Consider the following 27555-nt stretch of genomic DNA (forward strand, 5'->3'; position numbering starts at 1 on the left):
GCGGCATGCGCCGGCGGAGCCTTGGTTGGAGGCTGTGGGGTGGGGATGTTTAATTTTATTCTGAGTCAATTAAAATAGCACGTACCGGTACTATTCGGTTGTGGTTGTGAAAGCTTGTTTCTGGTTGAGTTGATTGCCGTGTCAATTCATGTGCCCAAAGACTCCTCTGCTTTATTTGCAAGTTCGTTTTAATTTGATTTCTCCCATATAATGTAGCAAGAGAGTATTTTTAGATTTAAAATAATTATATTGCATGTTAACATTTGGAAAGCAGGTGCCGAAAGTTCATTTTGGCAGAGCCCGGCACAGTAGTTTCCCCTCGGGCAATGGCTCTGCCCTCTCAGAGAGTGGTTGTCCCAGGGCTTTGGGCCTTCGCCCGTGGCTCCCCTCCCAGTCAGGAGGAACCGATGAGTGCACCTTATGCTTCAGTGGAGGGGCGATTTATCTAAACTAGAGTGAGGTCTCCTCAAGAGAGGTGGGTCCCTCCTGAGTCCAGCAAGCTTAACGTGCAGGTTGTGACAGCCGCCCCTGCTCCTCAGTGCTTTCCTCTCATAAAGAACTTTTTGTCATTTATTTTTAATCTGTAGTGTTTGTTGTTTATATCTTTAATGCAGAAAATACTTTACTTTTTACTGTGCAAATTAAAGAAATAGTGGAGAATTAGCCTTCCAACATTGATGCTTAAATACAGCTTCAGAACATTACTTAAAAATATTAAAATATTGGTGTGCCTGCCTGAATTAATCTTTAAATCTGTGCTTTTGTAGTCAGTTGGCCTACAGCCACCTTTCATCATACAGCCACCTTTCGTCATACTCTGATGTGAACATTTACATGATGGCGGAACTGCTTCACACGAAGAACAAAGGTAATGAAGTTGTAGGTGGAGGTTAAAGCAGCAGAATCACAGGTGCCAACTTCCTGCTGAAAAGCTCTCTGTTTCAAGGCTGAATTTCTGAAATATCTAACAAAAATCAGTATTTTGTGAACAAACAATAGAGGATATTTTTTGCCAAGTGTAGAAACACTATGAAAAGTTTTAACTGCAGCACAAGTGTAATAAAAGAGAGACTTTGTCCAAACCTTGACAAAGGTATCTTGACTTTATTCTTCTGTAATTGTGTATATGTTTGATTATTGATAAACATCATTGGTATAAGTATGGCTTATAAATACAGCTAACTCCTAATTATCCAAACTTGTGTGGGCTGGAATGTCTTAGATAATTGAAAAAACAGGATGATTGGAGTACTGGGGAATTTGGTGCAGATATGTGCAGTAGGAATTGGAGTTCCTTCAGCGATGTTTCCTGCCTTCATCAGTGCCTCAGTACTGTCTGATCCATGTTCTCTTTTACTCTAAATAAGGGGGGAGTGGGGGAGGGTGGGGAGACTTGATTCTGGGAGATCTGAGATAGCTTGGTATGCAGCCATCTTGGGTCTGGAGTGTTCATGAAATTTGATTTCATGTTAGGCAAGAGTTTTAGTTTAGGCAAAGTTTACAAGATTAACTTGCTTCCAGGTAGGGAAAAAAGGCCACATAAGCTTTGTGTTGGCTCGGTGGAGAACTTGGGCTAATAAGCTTGCCAGACTGGAACAAGCTCAGAATGGCATGTGTAGTCTACAACTGAAACAATTTTTTTGTAGGTAAATGAGTTGCCCACTTACAAAAACATAGTTCCTAGTGTATTGGTATGCAGACTTAGCTGAATGTTTGTCTTGTAAGAGCTGTTTGATAAAGAATAAACTCACTGGAAAGACCAGAAGGCTTATAAGGCACGCATTGGAAAGTCAAAATCTCTTGTTTCAGAGTATTTTGTTTCTGAATACTTGTTGATGTGACAAAACTACGCATAAGTATAAACTTAACAGAGACCACACGTTCAGCAGTATTGAAAGAAACTTGTACCGTTTCAGCTACTGTAAAATTGCCTATTTTGAATTTTTGCCCTTTGGATATTGGCAATTATGTAAATTTTTTTTGTTCCTGCTGAACAACTTTAATTGAAACAAATTTATGGATGGAGGACATAAAGACATCTATAAAGTGATAAGCACAGAGCTGTGAAACTGTTGCTTTAACAATACCTACCTGATGGTAGGTTTGAATAAATGTAGTATCAGAGTGATAACAAGAAGTGACTTCCAGAGTGTGTCATGGTCCTAGCATCTCCATTTGCTCAAATGTGCTAGCAGAATAGTAGGAGCAGATAAGAGCCTTGTGTCTTCCTGCAAATACTCCATAACACAGGCATACATCAGCATTGTTAAATCAGATCTCTTTGCAAATATTTCCGCTCCTAGGAAGTTCCATGGAAGACATAACTGGTAGAGGGAAGTTGCTGTTGACAGCTGCAACTGATAAAGGAAATACGGTGAGTTATTGCACTTTATAATTGCCCCAAATATTCTGAGCATTTTTAGATAGCAGAAATGATCAGCATATATTGCTCTTTCTAGAACTTTGAAACTTTGACTCTTTTTGTTGTCACATTTTGGTATATTAGAATATTTCTACCCTAATGGGCAGCTTTTTTTCTGGTAAGAATCACCTAAAATTTTTCTTCCACAGGTGTCACATTCTGATTTGATCCATGAGAAGCCGAAGAAATGGCAATATTCCTCTGAAAATGTTTTCTCTATTGGCTATGATAAGAGTCTCTTTAGTTCATTAATATCACCCCCTCAAATGAGGACTTGCCATCATTGTGGTCTGTTTGGTAAGTGCCTATTGTCCTGTAGTCTGTGATGCATAGTATATTGACCAGGGAAACCGGATCAGGTTTGCGTAGAAATGTCTTAAAATGGATGTATATTTTTATCTCTCAGATGCAAGTATAGTGACTATTCAGAATATAGTTGGAGTTATGGAACTGATAAACAGAAGAGAGCATCTCCTTAATAAAAAATGTTTTTTTTCCTTCTTAAATATAGAAGGAATTTGGGGGCAGTAATGTCTGATAGCTATATGTGAATACAAATGCCTATTTGTATGTGCTTAGAACTGTAGTGGAACCATCTTGTAAAGCAGTTATTAAATAATACATGGAGTTTGTATCTTAACAGCTGTTGTCTCTTCTGATATAGATGTTCCTCTCTGACTTTTTTCTTTTTCTTTTTTTTTTTAGGATCCCTCAGATGTTCACAATGCAAGCAAATATACTATTGCTCTGCAGATTGTCAGAAGAAAGATTGGCCAGCACATAGTGTTGTATGTGAGCCAATTAAACAGAAGTAAGTTTGTGAAAAGTTCTGCCAAATAATCTTTACAGAAAGACAATATCCCTCCCGATACAACTTCCCTCCCAATACAACTTAAATGACCGTGTAAAGGTACTATTACAGTAAAATATGTTCCTTATTCTTAGGCTAGTACTGCATTATCTCATACTTGTCAGAAAAACCAGCTCTGCTGCTTTAGAAGGGTGACTTGAAAGATATTGGAGTTCTTAAGGTGTTCTGTAGCGTGACTTAAAGAAAAAGCATTATTTTTACTTGCGTCAGAACTATGTGAACATGCAGTAAGCATGCACGTGACTTTGTTATTGCTGTTGATGATGCAGGGAAGGGAGGAGAAATGAGACTGTGCTTTTCAGCAGTGGCATGGTTAATGCACTGCATTTAAGAGACTCAGAAGAGGCACCCTTTGAATCTAACTGTAGCCTTGGTGAACTTCATGGATATTTTATCTTTGATGAGCACAGCTGCGATTAGAAGAAGTTGTCTCAGCCAGGCCATTCTCTAGCTGCTCATGATCTCTTTTTGACATGCCAGTTTAGATGCTCAAGAGATCACTCCCTAATCTGTTTCAATTAAAGTAAGCACCATTAGGTTATGACATGGTGCAAATTGACTGGCTGGCTTTGGAACAGTTTAGGAGAGTGATCTGAGTGTTTAAGCTGACAATCTCTAGCAAGGAGTGATGATCGCAGTTCAGTGAATCTGCAACCAGGTGTCCATAATCAGAGTTTACGAGAGATTTTTCTTTCCCACAAGTTTTGCTACAGTGACTGAATGGGGGGGACACGGGGACAATCTGGCATATGTTATCTGGATATTACTTGTGTATTCAACTGAAATAGCAATTTTTTTTTTTTTTTTTGTGATTTCATAGTTCTTAAGGTTGGCTTGGGATTACAGTGTTAGCAGAACTCCGCAACAGTGTAAGATTTGTTCTCCATTTTAATAAAAATAAATTAATTTTTTGTTGATGGCATTGGGAAAAACACACCAGACGTTGCATGACAGGGACCTAACAAATTTGCCATTCTGCATTTTCTTGGAGGAGGAATAAGGGTTGACAAAACCCACATAGTATGAACACAGCCTTTTTGTTCTGTTTGCAAGTGGGTGTTATGAATGCTACTCGTCTGTCTTTGGTTCTTCAAAATTAACATCTTTTTCTTTGATTACAGTGTAAGTAATAACAATGGAGGCAAGTTACCTGCTAAAACAGAGAAGGGAATTTATCTTAAGGTATAGAATACAATTTTCACTGTCTTGAATGGATATGCTGTGAGCTAGTTGCAATATGCTTAATTTAACCTGTACAGGAAAGGAACAAGTTCCAAATATTATAATCTACTCCTTTTAAAAAGATCAGTGCTTCAAATCAAAAGTTGCTGGGAGAAGCATTCAAAAATGTTACTTCTAGAGCCCTTAGCAACACTGTAAGACAACTCTGTTTTTGTTTGAAAAAACATTTGTGAAAAAGTTAAAAATCAAGACATGTATGATGTTGCTAGAGAAATATTTGAGGAAGGAAACAGATGTAGCTTGTCCAGTTCAGAAGAATTCTGGTGTCCGGTTTTCTGCGTAGATCATGAGCTGATGTTTGGAGCCTTGTAAATTATCTGAGAAATACATTTAATGTAGTACTGTGTAGTAACTGATGCAGAGAAGCTTTTGTTCCTTTGCTGTAGCAGGAATTATACACGACGCAGTTCTCCTTTGTAATGTTTTGAAGCCTCTCTTGATCTTAACTTTCAGCCAAACGTTTCCTGTAGACTTCCTATGAACTCTTCTGCAGGAGATCATTTTGCTGCCTTCGTGCTTTCTTGGGACGATGTCCTGGTTTTGGCTGGGGTAGAGTTAATTTTCTTCCTAGTATCTGGTATAATGCTGTGTTTTGGATTTAGTATGAGAATAATGTTGATAACACACTGATGTTTTAGTTGTCACTAAGTCGTGCTTACACTAGTCAAGGACTTTTCAGCTTCCCATGCTCTGCCAGCGAAGAGGTACACAAGAAGCTGGGAGGGGGCACAGCCAGGACAGCTGACCCAAACTGGCCAAAGGGATATTCCATACCATGTGACGTCATGCTCAGGATATAAACTGGGGGGAGTTGGCCATGGGGTCCGCTGCTGGGGGACTGGCTGGGCATCGGTCGGCGGGTGGTGAGCAATTGCATTGTGCATCACTTGCTTTGTATATTCTTCTAGTAGTAGCAGTAGTATTACTATTTTACTTTATTTTATTTCAATTATTTGATTGTTCTTATCTCAACCCACGAGTTTTCTCACTTTTACTCTTCCAATTCTCTCCCCCATCCTACCAGGGTGGGGGGGAAGGGGGAGTGAGTGAGCGAGTGGCTGTGTGGTGCTCAGTTGCCGGCTGAGGTTAAACCACGACAGACGATATTTATGAAAGCGAGTAAATGTGAATACCTCCAACTAGCCTCATGTTTGTACTGTACAAGAAAACTCCTTCATCATGCACTACTTAGAAGTAGCTCATTCATCTGTTTAACTTTTTGAAGGAATTTAGAAAGGAAGCTTCATTTTGGGTCATGAGACTTCTGTTAGTTCATCCTGATAAGTTTCTGCTCTGTGTGTACTTGTGACTGTGTTCTAATAAAACCGATCAACTGATAGTGAGGGACCTTTATATCAAGAGGATGTACAATATGAATAAATAACTTGTAGCCAATTTATTTTGAACATAACAGAAGGTTTTATTTTTCCCCCGTTCATCTTCTGAAACTTGAGTAAGTTTTGTGGAAGTAAGAGAGCTTATATTGCATATTGAACAAAATTTATTTGGCTATTATACTGTGGATGTGTTTTTCTGGAAGATCTTCTAGAATGATCTTTGTTGCAAGTAAACAATTAATTTGGCAGTTGCAGCAGTAATCTCAGTCATTGTGAATTGTCTGCGGTATGTTGGTCCAAATGTAAAAGAGGTTTTCCCTAAGGATATGTATGAGGTTATTTTTCTCATGTTTTTAGAGTGTCACAGACACAGATGGTATGCGTTAGGCAGGTTACACTAAATGTTCAGGCTTTTTTTAAAAATGGATGCCAGCAGTTAAAGCAGTAGCTATAATCTACTCTGTGGTGTTAAAGCTACAAGGAAGCAGGTGCAATTAAATTCCTCGTATTTATGAGAGCATCATAAGCAGGAAATATAGCTGAGTTGTCCTGTAAAACAGGTGTGAAAGGAAGAGGTGAATGTGTGAGACTTCAGCACTTGTTTTTCATTGTCTGTTCAGTATATCTCTGTGGTAATGTCTTAAGTTATTTTCAAGAGTAATACAAAGTCTGTAAGACTTCTTATTGAAAGTCAACAAAAGCACTTTTTTACATGTTTCTTGAAATGATAAAAAGTTCTTTTTTCATTTGTTACTATAAGGAGCTACAGCTGAACAACTCCAGTTTAAACATAACTTGTAGCTGTTTTAAATAGGGTAATTCAACTTCTGTGGATTCTCTCAAGACAGAAGAGCACATCAAGAAAATAATGCTTTCAGATCTCCAGACTCTAGGGATCAAAAAAGCTATGGAAGTACAGGTACTTTTATTTTGGAAGAATCCTACAATGCTTAGGTTGCATTTGAAGCTTTGTAAAGCATATGTAGCTGCATATCACCTCAGCTCTTTGTCTCATTTTGGTCACATGTAAAATTCCTTTATTTTTATAAAGACGAGTAAATACAAGTGGGGCCAGGGGGCGAGTAAGTGAGGAAGATTATTTCTGTGAAGGTGAACATCCCTGGTTTTGTTCCCTGCAGTTAATTACTGCTAGATTCAAAATAAAAGAACAAAATCAGGTATAGGGTGAAATGCATTTATTGAAATAAACACTGGTCCTGAATAATATACTGTAGGTTGTTCTTGCATAATTATCATCTACTATGGCTTTTCTTTTTAGGGTACAGTAACAGAGTTCAAAAGTCCAAGTGAATTTTATATACAGATGAGTTCTCCAGAAGTTTTAGATCAGATCAGTAAACTTTCTGTGAAACTGCAAGATTGTTACGCTAACACAGTTATTCAAGAGCAATATATTGCTATCAAAGGGGAAGTCTGCGTTGCAAGGTGTTCTTTGCATCAGGTAACATCTGGTTGTCCATAAAATAACCATTCTATGTTGAGCTCATCATGTTTTGCATGTATTGCTTTTATGTCTCTACCAGTGAAGGCTGCTAATTAGAGATCAGTTTATTGTGGTGGAATTGTGGTAGTAACTAGCTTTATAACATCCGGAATTCAAATTTAAGGTACTGATTTCTTTTTTCCCCCCATCTAAAAAGTTCACTTCTATGTGTTTATGTACTTGAGCCCTGCAGGCGCTGTTTGTCCTACTGCTGCTTGAAGGCTGTGTGTGTTCTTAGCAAATTTAAATTGCTGTAGTTAGAACAGTTTGGAATATGACTCTGCTTAATTAAGGAAGTTATTCTTACTTCATTTCTTACCTGACTTTTCTGGTTGCATTTCTATAGCCACATCTAGTTCCTGTTTCTCTTCCCACCCCTTTTTTGTATTTCTTCCCCTTTTTCTCCTCCACTGTTAGCAGATTCTTGATTTACTGTACGGTAGCCAATATCCATAGGAGTAGAATTTTAGCTTCACAGCAGTCAACACTAGTGAGTTGAGTTCATTTGGGTCGCCTCAGAATTGGTCAGTGCCTTTATTGATAAACAAAAGTAAAGCAAAATATGTTGTGTTCTTACTAAGATTATCGTTTATTCCTACACAGACCTGGAATAGAGCACTGGTAAAAGATGTGGATATATTGCAAAAGAAAGCACAAGTATTCTATATAGATTATGGAAATGAAGAAAATATTCCACTCTCCTGGATTAAAGCTCTGCATAAAGACATTGAACTGTTGTTTCCTCCATGTGTGAGTTCTATTTTCCTAACAGAGCTGAGGTATTTTAAATGAATAGCTCTGAAATGAGTGTAACTCGTGTCTCAGTCTAATACTGTCATTATCACTCTATTTTGTTCAATGAAAGTGATGCATAAAAACTGCTATACTACACTAAGTTCACCTTCTGAAATGTTCCCTAGGTATTCCATAGGAGTGAGGAAGGCCACCTGGCTTTTTTCTTCCTATTCCCAGAATTCTTGGATTCTGAGCTGATTAAAAAAAAACCTGCAGGGCGGTTAGGTCCACATGTCCCTTATATGCTAGAGGACAGCAGGGGAAACATTCTGCCTGCATATTCTAATCTGGTCTCATGCACTAGTGAAAAATCAGTTGTAGTTTGGGCAAACTTTGAAGTAAAGACAGCTGTTGGTCTGAGTTCATTGCCATACTATGTGAATGTCTTCCATTACAAAATAGATGGTCTAGCTTTAATCTGTGAGTTAAACTATTATGTTTAATTATGCACAAAGAAGAATAGAGAAGCATTCTTTCAACCAGTGACAACTATGACTAGCAGCTATTGGAATAGTCTTTCATAGCTTGTTCACATGACTTTTTGCTGGGTCCATAAAAGATTTTTGAGAGCTGTTTGAATCTTGGCTTAAAGCCCTCAGTGTCTGCTGAAGGCAAGTTAGGACATGCACCTGTGGTCAGATGTGATGTGTGATACAACCATGCCTTACATAAGATAGCATAAATAGTGGGAGAATCGGAGGAAATGTCGTTTACAGTTTGAACTTAATTTCCTAATTCTTAACTCTTGTAAAGAAGTTAGTTGAATTGATAGCGCTTCAAATTCCAACAGCACCTTTAACTTTTATATGCGAGATGATATTTCTGAGGGCCTTAATTATTTAGTTGCTTTTTCTACAGGGCAAACAACCCTCAATCCCCTCTTGTTCTAATTGTAATTCTTTCCAGGCCATTAAGTGTTCCTTTGCTAATTATCATCCAAAAGAAAAAGGATGGAATGAAGGCATCGCCAGCTTTTCTTCCCAACTCATGGGAAAACACTGTTCAGTAACTGTTGTTGACGTATTACAGGAGGAAATGATGTTGAGTTTTGCTGTAGATATTCTTCCAGATTTTGGTAAGTACTTGGTAGTGTGGGGAAAAAAAAACCCACAATTGATAAGTCTTTTATGTTCACTTTCGCTCCCCCTACCCCTGCCCAATACCTTTAAAAGAGGAGGGTTTTTTCTTTTGCTCTCCTCCCTCTTGGCACTTTCTCAACCTGCCCTTTTTTTAGTCGTCGTCTTTTACTTCACTTTTCCGTATAGAGGTCATTTTAGAATGTCTGTACCTGAAATATCTTGTTATGCTTAATAGCCTTAAATTTTAGTAAGGTTACTTTTCCAGTAGAATTGTAATAAATTCAGCGTTTTCTGGATTATCTTGTTTATTGTTCTGTTTTAATAGATGCATGCAAATTTGGGACCGTGTTGTTCCTTTTATCTCATGCATTTTTAATTCTTTAAAAATGATAGTATCGGTTTCTAGTTCCACTAAGGATTTTACCAGCTTTTGTTATGTTTCTCATATGCTCACTAAAAAGTACCCCGAAGAAAGTGCAACCACTGGATATTGTTGTATCTAGTTGGAGAACTCTAAGCATGTTTATATTTCTAACTTAGCAAGCCTCAGTGGATAGAGACAAGCAGAGCACCTGACCTTTGAGGAGTCTGAATTCAGATTTTCAGTTGAGCGGAGGGGGTGGCTTTGGTTGTGGAACCCAGATCAATACACAGAAGGTGTGCCTGTTGTCATTGTTTGGAGGGCTATTTTGTTTGGGTTTTTTTCTGGCTGCAGAACAAGAACAATATAGTGCTAAGAGCATATTCTATTCATTGATATGCAGCCCATAGAAACTTTGAAGGAAGTGATGGTTGATCCTCTTAGCTTGCTGAAATTCCTGATGTACAGGAAGCTTACCTCCATGTCATAGTCCTCGCAATCTATAAATTATGGTTCACCTTAGTCCTGTGTAAATTCAACTGACTCAGGGTTGTGCTGGGCATATTTCACGTTTGGCTGCTTTACAGCACACTAATGGCAAAACAATATAACTTGCCAACCTCTTAGAGAGAAGATCACAAAAATATCACTGAATTCATGAAATGTTGCATGCATCTATTCCATGACTTTACAAGCAACTTAAACACCTGTATTCAGGTTTTCAGTTGAAAATAATTATATTGACAGCTTGGAATACTGCTTCATGCATCGGAAATGGAATATGTAATAGCTAAGAAACTCAAGATTTCTTTGTAAATCTTGGTAACTCATTGCATACTCAGTGTTGTAAATATGGAGGTAAGTTATGAATCCTTGTGTCTGAGAAGCTGTAATCAGTTTTTCAGCTAACAGTGACTTTAGTGACTACAAGTAAATGTTGATTGTTACTGCTTTGCTCGTTTTATTTAGTCAAACAGTCTTGGAGCTGTGAATGTGTTCAGAAAACTCAAGTAGTTGAGTTACTCTGAAACTCCTTTTATTTTGCATTCTAAGCATATTAAGTGCTCAACAAATAAGAACAACATGCTTACCTTGTGATAGGGATATAGGTCAGGCTCAGAAGATAGTTCTGAAACGAAACTAAATGATGACTATTTTGTATGGTAAATAACTTGTGTTTCTTACATCTGTATTTTAGGAGACTGCCTAGATAAAGTACCGTTAGAAATGAGGTCTGATTTAACTCCAGGAAGTAATGCCAAAGGAGGAGACTCTTCAAGAGGTAAGCAAGCAGATCAAACTTCTTAGTAAGAGATGGAAAAAACTTGGGGAATTTTAGGTCCTCCTGTGTTGCATGACATTCTGAATGTAGTAAATATTCTAGCTGTTCACTAGCGTCACCTCCTACTTAAAAACATTGGCTGGTGGAGCTTCCTTCAGTTCACTAGTGACGGTAGCACATATGCTTTTTAATAGTATAAAGTACTTGTTTAATGATGATTATGTGAGCATAAATTTCATGGACAGGAGCCTTCAAAGTCCAAAGAGTCAGCAAAAAAGAATAAACTGTTTCAGCATGTTTAAATTTTCAAAGTCATCTAGCTTTTGATCAGCAACCTCTTTTTTTTCTTTTTTTTTTTCCCAATATGTACAGTGTCAGAAAACTATTCTAAGGGAAGTAAAGAAAAAATACCTGAAGATGAAGAATTTCTTCATTGTGCTGATTCAGTTGCAGAGTGTGTCTCCGTATGTATCGGAGATGCATTTTCTGGTGTGGTGTCCTGCGTTCAAAATCCAGAAAACTTTTTCTGTCAGCAGATACACAGTGCCCGTAAGTGACATGTTAAAAACAGGATGTAAGATACCAGTGTTGCTGGTCGTGTAGTTTGGCCTGAAATGGTGATTCCTGTAGCTTTAGGCCATGCCTCAGTCATTTAAGAGCCGTGGTGTTGTAGAGGATATTTTTTGCAGCATTAGCTGCCAGTATCGCTTACTAACCCTTAAGGTGATAATTTGTGGGCAGTCTGAGTAGTGCAAAGTAGAAAGATGGTGCGGCATGGATTTTAGCAATCTGAAGTCAATTTGTATCACAAATATTTAATGTTAAATATGTTCTCTCAGGTGTTCCAGAAATGCGTGTGAGTTTCTAATTACTTTGTTTATTCCTGTAATGCCTTGTTGCTTTATCACTGGAGGGAAGTGTTTCTGTATAGGTTGGGTGCACGGACTGAACTTCTTTGTTACATAGTGTGGGGAGAATATCTGAGTATGAGAAGGCCAGATAATAGTGCCCAAACCCTGCTTTGGTGTCTTCTGATACAGTAAAACGTAACACCTAAGTAACACTAGAGTCAGAGTGCCAGGCTGCAGGTACATCTCCCACAGTGCCCATAAACACGTCTGGGGGAGAATAAGAGCAGAGTTAAGTTTGTGGGATGTGTCCTCCTAGTGCTGTCTGAGCCAGCATTTTTTTTTTTCAGCTAAAAGGGCTTTTGCAGCTGGATGTGACCTGGTGTGTCTCCTAACCTTCAGAAGAAGATTTCTCTTCTGTGTACTTGTGCAGCCTTTGAATTCTGGGTAGACTCATAGCATTGCATGTCCTTCGGCAAGAAATGACACTTGTCATCTGCCTGTTGTTTGAAGAGCTGTCTTCCTTGGTTCTTTCTAGCATGCCTCCACTAGCTTGGTTTCAATTTCTACTGGCTTCAGTTTTGTTCCTGTGTTGAAAAAGTCTGTGACTGGTTTTCCCTGTCTGTTCTCTTTACCACCGTGATTCCTCAGACTCACGTGAGGACTTTCTTCGATCTTACTGGTTGAAGAGTTCTAGTCTCATCGCTATTTTGGTATTACGTTAAACATTATGTGAAATAATCGCCATTATACTACAAGATATTCCAGGCTTTGAACTTAAGATCTGTGTACTTTTGTAATAATTACAAGACAGTATATGTTCCAAAACCTATATATTTTTAACATCAGGTCAACTTGCTGAGCTTCAGGTGTCTCTTAATGAACATTGTGACAAATTTCCCAGTACTTCAGCTTTCCGTCCTGCTGCTGGAAATGTGTGCTGTGCCCAGTTCACAGGTAAAAGTGGAGTGAAAATATGGCTCTTGATTTATGTCGCTTTAATTTATTACAAAAATAAACACGTTTTATAATTAAGTTTAGAAATGTTTCATATAGATTTTATTTTATTTGTGTCTGGTTTGAGCTGTGGATAGCATTTGGTAGTGATTTTTAAAAATTATTACTAGCAAATGATGACATCTATAAAATACTAGTTTAAAAAAAGACTGTAAAATCGTCCCTTCATTGTGCAAACTCTTAACACTTGTATGAAGTATGAAGGAGCTTTCTAAGAGACCATGAAGAAATTTGGGGGTTTTTTATATGTTGGTGAGCACTATTTCCTGTGGCTGGAAACAAATGTAGACTTGGAATTTTAGACCCCAAAAAAGGGACAGAAGAAATGGGATTACATGTAACGATGATACTCTGATAGACTTCTTCTCAAAATATTATTTAGCCAAGACCTGGTAGTTCTGAATTGTATAGTCATAACTTAGTTTCTACCTGACAGTTACCGCTGATGTCAAGTTTCTGCAAGTCCCATGACAAAATTGAATCTTGCCTAAACATAGGTTAGTATTCTGCATAAAGCAGTGTTTTGGGCTAGGAACTGGCAAGTCTATACGAAAGAAATACCTTTTACTTAATAGAATCTGAAGTCCTGTTTGCCTCAGTGCAGTAGGATGAAGATTAATCTCTCTTCCCCACAGATCATTCTCCTTTTCATCCAGCTTTTAACAAGGAAAAAGAAGAAGCCCACATATTGCTGTTCTTATGCCTTTTTTCTGGTCAGAAATGCTGCTGCTATAACTTGTTTATTTGATTGATAAACATTCCTGGTCATTTATTTCTTTCCATTTCCTGTGGGTTTGCTGCTTTGAATAAATTAGCTGTGGGACTGAACAGATAAGCTGAAATAAATGCTTTTTTGCACATTCAGGAAAAGCTAGTATTGCCAATAAGCTGTCTTGGCATTTGAATGCAGACTGGTTTCAGGTGCCTAGCTAGGGAAAGCTATCAGTTCAGTACATCAGATGTCTTGATAAACTTGAGTAAGCTTGTATTTCTGTTTCTCACATATTTTAATTGAATTAAAATACTTAAATTATTATATCTGTTGCGTGGCCTTTGAACTGCATGTCATTGTGGTCAGCTGAGATACTGTTTGCTGTTTGTTTAAATGTATTGAACTTAAGCACTACATCCACGTCATGTAGTCAATTATTTGTTGCAATACGTATTTGTGAGGCGGGGGGTCTTTACGGAAAGAATGATTTTGCAACACTCAACTCATATGAGGGGCGATGGTGGTAGATATTGCATCCATAAGGGTTTTCTGAAGGTTTGTGTGAACTGTAATGCTGCTGGTTTATGTTGATTGACATTGTATTTTTTTTTATATTGGTCTGCCCAAAAAATCATTCTGTTCTCAGAAGTTAAAAGCAAGTACAATGAACATTTGTATCTTCCTTTCTAGAAGACAATCTTTGGTATCGTGCTGCTGTTATAGAATATGTTTCTGAAGATACTGTTTTGGTGGGCTATATAGATTATGGTAATTTTGAAGTTCTTCCGCTGACTAGACTTCATCCTATGATTCCAAGATTAATGGATTTGCCAGCTCAAGCCATAAGATGTACCTTGGCAGGTATGAAATAAATGATAAGCTGTTTCAAACTGGATAGAGGCAAAATAATTGGGGTTAGATAACGATCACACCTGTAGTATCTTATATTGAAATACGGGGAAGGATGGAGATAACAGTAGGTGTTATTTCCAGAATTCTTAATCATTGTGGCATATCTACAAAATGTGACAAATCTTTCCTAATGTACCTGGTGACCTGCAGTTATATGTTTGGAAAACTGTTATATTAACATACCTGTTAGGTTTTGCATGTGCTTTTGTTCTAAGCAAAATTCAGTCACCTACTGGATTTTGTGGAATTCTTAAATCTGTTGTGGTTCTAACGCTGCAGGGGAAGGTAAAATTTCATTTTATGTCTTGAAATTCAGAACTGTATCTGTCCCACTCCCCTGGGGCAAATCTAGTGAAACTACTGGTAGACTCCTCTCCCCAGGCTTATGAAATCTATCAGGTTGGAAAGGACGTTGGCGCTTCCTAGTTCATCCTTCTGTCTCAAGCCAGGATCATAATCTGGGGGTTTTTGTTTTTTTGTTTTTTTTTTTACATACTTGTTTAACCTGCTGTTGGAAATTGTTTATTTTCTCTGTTTGTTGCCATCACTATGGAAGACAGTCACCCTTTTGCTTCAGTACCCTTCCTTTAGAGTACTTGTTGTCTACCCTTCCTTTACAATACTTGATGTTTAACCTGCTTTTCAAATTTTTGGTAAAGTTCAGAGCAGCATTCTAGCTTCTTACTTTGGAGGAAAACATGAAACAATGCTTCCCTTGTATGTAGAGATGGAACCGATGCATATGGAATGTGACCTAAAGAAATCTCTCTTCTGGGGCAAATCACGATGCCTATAGCTGATAATGAGTGTTCTAAGACTAAGAAAGGTCCTAAACGCAACATGGACACAAAAAAGTGATCAGATAAGATGTTTCATGACTAGAGTCAAGGATTACTGCTGCATAAAATATATCTTTCTAGAAGGCAACTTCTGCCAGTCTGTTACTATAAAGTTCTGGATATAACTTGCATTTTAGAAATAAATTTAGTAGCATAAAGAGTAAACGTTTAAGGAGGAAGAAGCTTATAGTAGCAGATATATTGGCTGAGAGATGGTTAATGTCGTTCAAAACTATAGGTTGTATTCATGAGACCCAAAGACTGACACTTGTTATAGACATTCATACTAAGGAAGTATTAAATCTGAATTTACACTTCTTTTTGTGTAATAGACTAGTTGTACATGATCTTCATCAATTTTTATTAAATCCATGTTCTACAAAAGTTCAGAATCTGAATAATTGGGATTGGAATCTTGTTACAAGCATGAGGAGTGGGCGCAAGTTACTTGGTATATCTGCTGCTTAATCTGTTGTTTTAAACAGTGTTGTTGTACCTTTCCACATATTGTTGAGTCTTGGACTGTCCTCAGAACCTTTCCATATTATGTGACTTTTTAGGTGTAAAACCACCATTAGGAGCCTGGACCTCAAAAGCTGTTTCTTTTATGAAACAACTGGTAAAAGACAAAGTGTTCACAGTAAAAGTAGTGGATAAAGAGAGTTACAGATCTGTGGTGGAGCTTGTAGATGCATCAGTTACTCCAGTAATAAATATATTGAGCCATCTCATAGAGAAAGGTTGTGCAGCTGAGGAATCGAGGATGACCTTACCAGCAATTGGAATGAGTGATGTTAAGCAAGCAAATGGTGAGTACGAGTACATCCTGCTGAACTGTCATTATTTAACCTCCTGCTAGAGTGGGTACAAAGAATGCAAGTTCTTAACTGGTAAGAACTTTCCAGTCTGGCTCATGAAGTCTAGCCTTCACAGCTCTGAAGTTTAGCCATGGCAACTTTGCCATGAAGAACTTGTGTGTTTGCTTGTGTGTCCGTATGTGTGTGCATACATAAAAAGGTTGCAATTGCTTACTTTTGGAAGACCATACTGGTATTTCACTTTCTCTTGTTAGAAGTCTTACAACTTCCAGTTGAAGTAGGATATGACTAGTTAGTACCTGCTTGTTCTTACGCCCTTGTCCTTTAGCTCAAATAGTATTTCATCTTCATTGTCCTATATTTTACACCTAAACCCACATACTTAGTCCTTGAAAATTTGTTTGACTGCAGTAGCCTATACAATTTCAAGGCTATGCCTAAATTGCCTTTTTTCCATTTAGTGACCAAAGCTTCAATTTGAGAAATTTGCAAATTCTATGTCAGATTTTTTTGTGTTGTGGGAAGATTCCTAGCTTCTCTCATATAAAGCATGTTAAGCTCCTCTTTTCCATCCTGTGTCTGGTAAAACTATATATCCTCTCCTGATCCATCTGTACTGAAAACTGGGGGAAGTTTTTTTGTCAAGGCTATGTCCAAATTCCTTAATTTTGATCTTCCTCACTAGATGCCACATGGCCAGGACATGGGGTTGTTCAGCCTGGAGAAGAGAAGGCTCTGGGGAGACCTTATTGCAGCCTTTCAGTATTTAAAGGGGGCCTATAAGAAAGATCATAGAATCATAGAATAGTTTGGGTTGGAAGGGACCTCTAAAGGTCATCTAGTCCAACCCCCCTGCAATAAGCAGGGACATCTTCAACTAATCAGGTTGCTCAGAGCCCTGTCCAGCCTGACCTTGAATGTTTCCAGGGATGGGGCATCCACCACCTCTCTGGGCAACCTGTGCCAGTGTTTCACCAAAAAAAACTTCTCACAGGGTTGCGCCCTCCGCTCCCCCTCTCTGGGCACCTGTGCCAGTGCTTCACCACCCTCAGCGTAAAAAATTTCTTCCTTACGGCTAGTCTAAATCTACCCCCCTTTAGTTGAAAGCCCTTCCCCCTTGTCCTGTTGCAACAGGCCCTGCTAAAAAGTTTGCCACCATCTTTTTTATAAGCCCCCTTTAAGTACTGATAGGCTGCAATAAGGTCTCCCCAAAGCCCGTGTCTTTCTTATGCTGAGGGCTCCAGAGCTGGACGCAGTACTCCAGGTGGGGTCTCACCAGAGCAGAGTAGAGGGGCAGCATCACCTCCCTCGACCTGCTGGCCACGCTTCTTTGGATGCAGCCCAGAATATGACTGGCCTCCTGGGCTGCGAGCGCACATTGCTGGCTCAAAGATGGGGACAAACTGTTCAGCAGGGCCTGTCACGACAGGACAAGGGGCAATGGTTTCTTCCTTCTGGAATGGAAAATTCAACCAGCTTCTACTTTTTTGAGCATATTTCTCAAAATATGCTGACTGTGCTTTGTCTCTTCCAGTAGGGATCTGGCAATTGCTTACAGTGTGAAGGACAGTCTTGTATTCCACTGAAAATAAAGAAGACTTGAGAGCCTGGTTTTTTTGTTTGTTTGTTGGTTTGTTGGGGGTTTTTTTTGGGGGGCAGGGGGTTTGTGGGGTTTTTTTCTTTGCCTCTTGGCAATATGACTTCCTGAAGTAATCTACTGTCAGACATAATACTGGGCAGGTGGAACAGCATCTCAGCATGGCCATCCTTGAAGCGCAAAACTTTCCTGAGCTTCATTTTCAGAAAAAAACCCAAACACTTAGGACTGGAAAGGTCTACCAAAGTCAGAGGCCAGCCACTTGGACTCAAGTCTTGAAAAGGCTGACAGTATTTGTGCATGCTGCTGCCTACCACAGGCTGTAACAAACTCAACAGCTGTGAAAAATACAGGAAGACTTAATAATACGCTAATGGAGGAAACGATGGCTTCTCCAATGTGCCATAATTTAGTTTTCACATGATCTGTTCTACAACTTGTGTTAAATAACAAGCGTCTTTCAGGTACTTGAGTATAATATACCATGCAAATTTCTGCAACCAGTTTTTCTATTAATCTTTTTGTTCTTTCTCTTCCTTAGACCATTTCCAGTACTTTTGGTGACAGCTGTTTCCTTCCTCTATGCCCCCTAGCCTGTTTCACAGGAACCAAGGTTCCCCAGAGTCCCTCTTGCTCAGGTTATTGCCACCTAATCTCTACCTCTTCGTGTGATTACTCTTCCCCGCAATCTATGGCTTGCCTTTCTCAGGGCAAAATATAAGCTTCTATTTTATATTAAGCCCCTTCTCAGGGTTTAAATACATTAAGCAACTGGCACATTTCTCTTACTTGCTTTTATTCTGCAAAGAGCTCTCACTGGTAATTAGTCTGTTGGATTATTTATAACAAGAAATTCGAGGACATGAATGAGCGTTCAGGATACGTGATTTTTTTTCCTGTAAAAATTATTTTAATTTCTCTTCCTTCCTCTATGTGTCTCTTATATTTCCTCTCTAGAGGACACAAGGAACAAAAGAATTTGCAAGTGGAGTAAATTAACTCTTAAACAAACAGTAGATGTCGTAGTGTGTACGCTGTACAATCCTGGAGAATTCTACTGTCAGATTTCAAATAACAGTGGTAAGTTTATTCAGCTTTTTTCTTTCTGCTAGTTTCTTTGCTGCCTGATTTATCATTTATTATAGTTCTAATGCATTACTGTTTCAAGTGAGCTTATAGCACCAAGGCTTACCTCTGAGTTTTTGTATCTAAGAATACAAGTGGAATGATGAAGAAATTGGATCATGGTATGTAGTGACTCTGAGATTGAAATCTGAAAATGGTGAAGGTAAGCAGTTGAATAAAATTTAATCTAAGAATGTAGAGAAAAGTGAAAAGAGCTATTATAACCTAGGCAAAGGATATCTAAACAGAAGATAGCAAATAAGAGACATGATCCCTGTGCACATACAATATTTACTGGAGCTCTCTTCTAGTACTCAGTCCTGTTCTAGTTTATAAAAACTTACAAAGATTCGAAAGAGTTAAAATAACATGAAAATTAGAAACCGCAGCTCTTGAGACTTGACTTGCTCTTGGATAAGCTCAAAAAAAATCTTGTTCCTTTATTTGCGTGTATAAAGACTTCTGATAGCCACTGGCTTTTTAACCTACTAGAAAAAGAACATGATGGAAATGCAGTGACTGGAAGCGGAAGCTAAATGCATTCAAAACAAAAATATAGAGCAGATCTTAAAAAGTGAGGGAAATTTATTCCTTGACATGTCTAGGGATAGTATAGATTCTTTGTGGCTTATTGCCTTTAAAACATGACTGAATTCCTCCCTAAAAGTGATGTTATAGAGCAGGCTAAAGGACTTGATACAAAAAATAAATAAGCAAGCAGGATGAGATCCCATAATCTGTTACATCCACTGGCCAAACTAGGTAATTCCCATGGTGTTATCTGGCTGTAAAATATACTTTAGATTTTGGAGTGAAGTGTGCTTGTTGGATTAGTAGGAAGAATTACTGGTCATTTTGCTATCGTACTGAACTAATTTGTCAGTAAATATCAGCTATCTCACCTCTTCCTGCTAATAAGTCTGTCTAGTAGGTTAAATAGTTAACTCGGTGTCAACAGTTCTTTTTTTGTGAAATTCTAAAATTCACGGAACTCTCCATCAACTTTTTTGTAAGTAAGCTATACAGTGAACAGTATTGATAAAGTTCAAGTCAGCTTATTTCATTGATCTTGTCTTTGGGTTTTTTCTTTCTAATTTTCAGAGTTACTTGCTTTAAACTTACTTAACAAATCATTGTCTGAATACTGTCAGAAAACTCCACCAAATGTTTTTAAGCCTGAGAATGGAGAACCTTGCTGTGCTTTTTTCTCTGGTAAGTGACATACTAAAATATTTTTGGTTTTAAAGGGTGAACATAAAGCAAAGGAAAAAATAAAATTGGTTATCTGATAGTTTGCATTGGTAGAGGATAGCATAGAATTGGATTTATTTACTAAAAAATAAATGCTGGTGAACTTACTAAACATGTGAAGTAATTCTTTTTCTTTTTTTTTTTTTTTTAAACTTTTTAAAATTAGATGATGGTAACTGGTACCGTGCTTTGGTGCAAAATGTTACTTCAGATGGAACTGTTAAAGTATGCTTTGTGGACTACGGAAATGTTGAGGAAGTACCACTGGATAAAATACGGCACATCTCATCCTCATTCCTAAAACTTCCATTTCAAGGAATTAAATGCTGGCTTTCAGGTGGATCTTCTTATTGATTCTTTCTCTTGTAAGAGCTATTGCGTTTAGAGACTTGCTGCTTTGGGGGAAGGAGGCGATGACAGGGTATACTTCACAGTACTCTGTTTTTTTGCAGGGTTTGGGTTTTTTGTTGTTGTTGTTTGGGGGGGGTTGTTTGTTTGGTTTTTTTAATAATAAATGTCTATGTTGCTTCCAGCCTCTGGAAATTGTGGGAGCCATTGTTATAGCCTTACTACACAGCAGACTGGCATTTAACAAAAATGGTGGCTCTTCCCTGAGCTCCTGACAGTGCTGTGGGGTGATCTGCATGGAGGTTACTTACTGATTTACCAGTCAAAGGGAACTTGTCATTTAGTTCTGCTTCATCTGTACTGCTTACTAGCTTTTGGTTGCTGCCTTGCTAGGTGTAGATGTGCTTTTGTGCAACTTAATTATTTTGCAAAATTTTTGCAGGCAAAGGAGCTCATCTGTTTTTCTGAAGCAAGTTGGCCTTTCAGTTCTCTGTAGGGATGTTTAATTTGATTCCTTCAGAGTTTTTGGTGCCATACTGCTTTTTCTCAGTCTTCTACCAATTCTCTGCCGCTTCCTTTTCCACACCAAATCACTCAAAATTCTACAGAATTATTCTTTCTTTCTAATGTAGTCTACTTGGTTTAAAAATAAAAAATGTGGAAACAGGAAAAAGCTCAAAACCACATTTCGTCAAGGTGTCTTCTGCTGTTTTTTTTGTCTCTTAAAACACTTTGTTTTTCTGCTCTTTCGATAAAAAGGCTATATTAAACTGATTCATAAACGGTCTTAACAGTGTTGTTTGTGCTGATGCACAAGGATTTACTTGGTAGAATATCATAAAATGTAGAAAACAAAACTTGAGAGTCCTGAGGAAATGTGTTCTTTGAGAAGAAAGGAGGGAGACCAGTTAACAGGATGAAGTAGAATGTGTATCCCTGAGGTAGTAAAAGTAGCCTTGGTATTTTGAGTCGTGCTTTTTTTTTTTTTTAAAAAAAAAAAAGGAATTTTTTTAAGGAAAATATAATGTTGAAGAAAGTCACTTAATGGAGATATTTTGAACAGTTATCCTACTTCCTAGGTATAAAACCTGGTAATAGCAAATGGATTCCAGAAGCTACAGCAAGATTTCATATGTACACTGCAGGGATAAAGCTTCAAGCCAGAGTAACTTCCCTTTCCGGAGATGGGGCAGGTGTAGAGCTTATTGATAATTCCACAGGTCACCCAACAGTGATCAATGAGATACTAACTTCTGAAAAATTGGCTGTAAAGGAAGTTCTGCAAGATAAAAATAACTTTCCAAACAAGTCTGTTGACAAAAAAGGTAATTAAACAAATGTTAACTTTTAGATTGAACAAGAATTTTCAGTATTCCAGCCTTTAACCGTGATCTTGCTGTTCAGCTATAGTTAATATCAATAATAAACATGCATAATTTTGACCATATTATCAGTTTTTACAGTTAAACACAAGCTGCCCTGCAGGTGGCATTGTAGACAAAAAGAGAAAGATAAAAATTGCTGGGTTTTGTCTTGAATGAATGCTATTTGAATATTGGATAGTAGAGAATTACAAATTTGCTATGACTGAAACTTTTCCCATGTTTACTTTCCAATATCTTATTTTTCTGAGGTGTTTTTTACTTTAGATACTTTTATATTCTAATAGCTTATGAACAGCAAATTAAGCAAGAATTATCTTGGTTTAGATTTCTCTTGAAGTGAAGACATGCAGTTTTCTCTAAAATTCAAAAAGATATTCTGTAACAGTTACTTATAATATGTACGAACTTGGAGGAAAGTAGTACACTCCATTCTCTTACTATTTCTATTAGAAACCTCACTTGGGCACTGGAAGCCAATTGAATTGGCTATAGATGAAACCGTATCTGTCTGTGTAACAGAAGTTGTAAGCCCAGACTTGTTCTACGCTGTACCAGTTCAAACTAGAGGTAAGAAAAACTGTTCACTCTTCTTAATATCCGTAAGAAGTCACTGTTGCAAGCTAGTTAATAAAATGAATGCCTATAGTGAGCTGAATCATGTGGAAATGTAGCTCAGACAGTAGAAAAAGGTAAAAAATGCCAAAGGTGGGAGCAGGGGAGCTTAAAAGTAAGTGTGCTCTTTGTTATACCCAAATGTGGTTAGTTATCGAATGTTTTTTTCTGTAGATCAAGAGAAGCTGCATAGGCAGTTGATTGAACTGGAAGGCTATTGTAAATCTTGTAAGAACCAGCCCTTCAAACCAAAACTGGGTGAAGCCTGTTGTGCCAGGTTTTCAGGTGAGGCAATCATTTGTTCTTATATTTCCTTGACCAGTGTAAAACACAACTTTCATTTTTGCTTTAGAAAAAGGAAAAACACTAACTTTAAAGTGCTTACAGATCTCTCAGTTCTGTTACAAAGGATAGCCTGGCTGCATCTTTAGGGCAAAGAAACCGTCTGACAGTCCAGGAGAGAAAATAAAGAATAGGTTGTGCCCTGCAAAATGTATGGAGCTTTAAGAGGAAAGAAAGATAGTTACTGTTTAAACTGAAGTTTGTTTGTGTTTGAGTCACAGGGACATGAAACTCATGGCAGAGCAATAGTGCACTTGCATCTACACAGGCCCACTTCTGGTTTGTGGGTGCCTGGGTGTTTTTTTGTTGTTGCTTTGTGTGAGCATGGGGTGGTGACAGTGGCTAATGATGACCGATCATTCAGCCTTGTTAGCCTAACAAGCTGTCCAGGCTTAGCGAACTGTTAGCTTAAGTCAAAAGTATACTTACCAGTGAGGGAACTTAATTTATTGTCTTAGTCTTTCAGAAGAGGGGATACTCTGCTGATATATTAGCTCAATATTGAAAAAATAAAGTAGTGTTGACTCATAAATATTAGATGTTGACTGCATGTGGATTGTTACAGGAGATCTGGCTAAGTGCTGAAAATGAATTTGGGTGCTAGATCAGATAACAGCTCATGGAAAACAGGATAGATGAATTAAAAAAAAAAAAAAAAAAATACTAGGCAGACCACAAGAGTATACTTAAGTGTTTGACAGTTGTTTTTAACTTCCACTGATTTTTTTTTTTTTATTATTTATTTTTTTGTTTATGGCTCTTCATGATAATTGAGGAAAAGGATTTTTTTTTTTTTCCTTTTTAATTTTGGTTATGTTTTTAGAGGGAATATGCGTTGGAAAACAAAGGTAAGGAGCTAGAAATACAGCGTGCAGACATCCTTAAAACAGTATTGTAGTAAAAATCTTATCTGTATAATTGAGCAAAATTCTGAAAGCAACACTTAAATCTTTATGAATACAGCAATCAGAAACTATTCCCTTGTTCTATGGGCTTGCTTCTTGTCAATCGGCCTTTTGTATATACCAGAGTATTTAAAAATTCCTAGAAAACTATACAGATTCTTGTTCTCAGGATAAGCTGTGTTTATAAGATGGTACTTCACGTGTGATTCTTCTTGTCCCAATCTTTTCAGGTGATGGCCGTTGGTACAGGGCTCTTGTTCTAAAGGCTTCTCAGTCTGTAGTGAAAGTACTATATGCAGACTATGGGAACACAGAAACTTTACCACTTTCAAAGGTGCTGCCAATCACTGACTCCTACTTAAAGCTGCCTTTTCAGACAATTATATGTTCACTTGCAGGTAAAAAACCCAAAAACAACCAAAAAAACCACCCCCCAAAACCCCTGACTGGTTGTTTTCTTGAACATCATAAATCTGTTTCTATCCTGATAATAGTGTTCATTCCTTCATACTGACAAAACAACATGATGATCTGCTGAAATAGTATACTGGTTAATTCTGCGAAAACTGTTTTAGAGAGTATGTTTTTAGGTAATTATCTGTAAAATCTAAGCTATTTATATTAGGCAAATTTAGCACCATATTTTCAAAAACAGTGATAGCATTATTTTTAAGATTCAAGTCATATCATAAAGGAATTCTTTATAGAACAAACTTGATTGTGCTATATTTTTTTTGCAGGAATAGAGAAAGCTGAGTGGTCTCCATTATTACTTGACAAGTTGAAAGAAATGTTATTGAATAAATACGTCACAATTACAGTGAAAGGGATTAATGGAAATGTTAATTTAGTAACGGTGGAGAAACTTTGTGAAAATGGTAGTCTGAATATAGCTGACAAACTGGTAATGGAAGGTTTGGTCAAATCCTGCAGGACTGAAAGCTTACATACTGAACATCAAGGTACTTACTTTCACTTAATTACTTCTTAATTTAAACTTAATTTGAAGAAGTGTGGGCACGTGGGATGCCTAAATGACTTTTCCTTCCAAAGATCTTAGAGAATTCCGCACACCACCACTTAAATTAGGGAAGCAGTGTCCATGTGTATTTTGCTCATTCACTTGCTTTGTTTTTTGTAGGCAACAGAGGCGAGACCAAATGCTGCTGCACAGAATTAAAAATGCAAGTAAGGTTCAGTCCAAGCAATACTCGCTTTTTTACACTTCCAGAATTGAAAAGAAACCCTGAGTGGGAAGCAAATGGGAGTAGGGAGATAATAGCTAACTGAAACATTGAAGATACACGAAGTGAATATCCTGACACTTCTTCTCAGTTTGTTTTATACGTGGTAATAATTAGAGCACCCTGAAACTGGGGTAGGATAGTGTGTAGATCACACAGACTTCATTAGTCTATGTTTTGCCACACATACAGCTCTATTCCACCCCCCCCACCCCCCGAGTATGAAGGCTCAGGAGTGTTACTTTTGACTGTTGTATAAAGGTAGTTGTGGTGTTTTGCATAAACTGTGTCATTTGGAGAAAGGGCAGCTGGGTTTTCTTCAATAATATGGCTGGGTTTTGCTGTAGATGCAATTTGGCAGACAGCTGCACATGTAAGAAAATTCTTACAATGTGTATTTCAGGTAGCAGAGATTGATATTAATACGTGCCACAGTTTCAGTCATGAAACTAGGGCTGAGAATCTGAGTTCAGTAGAATACTGGAATTTGTAACAGTGTTTGCCAGTTGCAAGATTGTTTTGCTGTAGATGCAATTTGGCAGACAGCTGCACATGTAAGAAAATTCTTACAATGTGTATTTCAGGTAGCAGAGATTGATATTAATACGTGCCACAGTTTCAGTCATGAAACTAGGGCTGAGAATCTGAGTTCAGTAGAATACTGGAATTTGTAACAGTGTTTGCCAGTTGCAAGACAGTTGAGGGCCTTTTTTTTTTTTTTTTTTCTTTTGGAAAAAAAAAATGAAATGTCTTTTACAGATATTGCATATTCCTGTAATTTTTGAAAGTTTTCTGGTTTTAAGCTTTCTAATTTTTTATTTTAACTTAGGCTACTTATGAAAAATTAGAACTTTAGATTACTAAAAGTAACTTAAAGTATACCAGAAAAGATGCATTGGCCTTTCTCAAAGTGAGGCTCTTTGTCAGAGGAATGAAAAAAAATGAAATGTCTTTTACAGATATTGCATATTCCTGTAATTTTTGAAAGTTTTCTGGTTTTAAGCTTTCTAATTTTTTATTTTAACTTAGGCTACTTATGAAAAATTAGAACTTTAGATTACTAAAAGTAACTTAAAGTATACCAGAAAAGATGCATTGGCCTTTCTCAAAGTGAGGCTCTTTGTCAGAGGAATGAGCAAAACGCTGAATTTTAAAGACAGAAACTCCTTTCAAGGGTGGTTTGAACTTTCCCCTCTTCCCCCCAGCCAGAGGCAGCAAGGTCAAAAGTAAAAATATGCACTATGATATTTTGGAGGTAGGAAAAGAGCATTTCTGTTCAAGGTCATTTAGACCTTTACCACTTGTGTAGTTACCAGCAGTTTAGTGGCAGAAAGGCAGTAAAACTATGCTGTTCCTGAATGTAGTTGATTTCTCTGTCCCACTGTAGGCTGTTGAACCTCTTTTTCCTTTCCCCCTCTGTATCTCTTTGATTTTCCAGTTTGATCTAGCTAATGTCTTTTCTGGCTTCAATTTGGTCACTTTCTGTTTTCTGTCATCCTTCCTTACTTGGATAAGTTTGGCTCAAAGTCTCATGACAAATGAAGAGAAGACAGAAGATTCCAATATAACTGAAAACATCAGGAAATAGATGTGTGTGAATAATCAAATTTAAGATCCTGATCTCAGTCCTAATTTGAATATTTCATCAGTTCATTTCAAGGAAGTTTCTTCTTCAGGGGAAAAAAAAAAAGGGGGGGGGGGCAGGGAAGTCAGCTACAATTCTGCTAGCTTTTTCCCCCCTCCAGAAGATTTTTACAGCAGAAAAGAACTGTATATTCATTGAACTAATATGGGACTTAGCTGAGTTTGTAGTTTTAGGATCTACCTTAATCTGAAATCAGCAGTTTAAAAAAAAGGATCGTATATTTCTAATTCTTTCTGCTTATTCCACAGCTTAAAAAGCATGAACAGATTCTACTCTTCCTTTTAAATAAGTATGGAAATCCAGATGGATTCACTGAAATGAAAAAACTGTTGGACCACTAAGTCTCTGACATGTGCCGTTTCATCTGTATGTATACTAGGTTGCTGCAGTTCCTTTTTTGGAAAAGCCAGAGTATTTGTCAGCTTTATAAATGAGAGTCACTTTGTAGAAATTCTTCTGTTTAAGTACCTGTATTTATCTGTATGCTTGAATTGTTACTGTGAAATAAGTATGTAACTTGAAGGATTTCAAAGTTGCGAGCTAAAATTTCTGTTCTGTTTTTGTTTTATACCACCGTGTGCTGCTAAGCTTTTTTTGCTTTTATTTTGCTGTTGAATGCACATAACTTTATGGAATGGCCATTGCAAACTTACATTTGAAATTATTGTAATCATAAAGCATGCTTCAACTTTGGTACCATTAATTTTACTTGAAAAACTGTATCTTACCTTGATTAGTCTTCTTTCAACTTAATTTCCAGTCTGAAGTTAGGCTGAAAATTGTTCTTCATAAACTTGGTTTCAGTATCGTTAAAGGCTGAATCTTGTCTTGGACTGCATATAGGTAGTTCTCTCTAAAATCAGTAAACACTTAAATGCTTACAGTTCTTTATTTACACTTACGCAGTGTAATATGCATCTGTGAATATTGTTTTGAAGTAAATTGTATTAGAGCTGTTCTGTCTGTAGCTACGTTGTCAGGATTTCTACCCCATCAAGTTTTTTCACATCATAATAGAAACATCATAATAGAAAAGCCCCATTCTGGGATATGACAAAAATA

The 27555-nt window shown here is 37.5% G+C and overlaps 1 protein-coding gene across 1 annotated transcript; it reads left to right on the forward strand.

The window, feature by feature from the left end:
- The first annotated feature begins 837 nt into the window (after window positions 1-837).
- On the forward strand, window positions 838-26834 carry TDRD1 (tudor domain containing 1). The gene is made up of 25 exons (XM_019471646.1): window positions 838-883; window positions 2304-2374; window positions 2572-2719; window positions 3128-3233; window positions 4415-4475; window positions 6687-6791; window positions 7152-7334; window positions 7980-8126; window positions 9078-9246; window positions 10822-10893; window positions 11266-11436; window positions 12110-12115; window positions 12591-12698; window positions 14161-14331; window positions 15782-16030; window positions 18594-18716; window positions 19863-19973; window positions 20179-20349; window positions 21440-21685; window positions 22196-22312; window positions 22532-22642; window positions 23835-24002; window positions 24345-24566; window positions 24746-24792; window positions 26742-26834. Exons 1-25 carry the CDS (start codon window positions 838-840, stop codon window positions 26832-26834), a joined length of 3222 nt encoding a protein of 1073 aa, XP_019327191.1.
- Window positions 26835-27555: the final 721 nt, after the last annotated feature.

This window comes from Aptenodytes forsteri, unplaced genomic scaffold, assembly GCF_000699145.1.
Source record: "Aptenodytes forsteri isolate BGI_AS27 unplaced genomic scaffold, ASM69914v1 Scaffold15, whole genome shotgun sequence".
Classification (NCBI taxonomy): Eukaryota; Metazoa; Chordata; class Aves; order Sphenisciformes; family Spheniscidae; genus Aptenodytes; species Aptenodytes forsteri.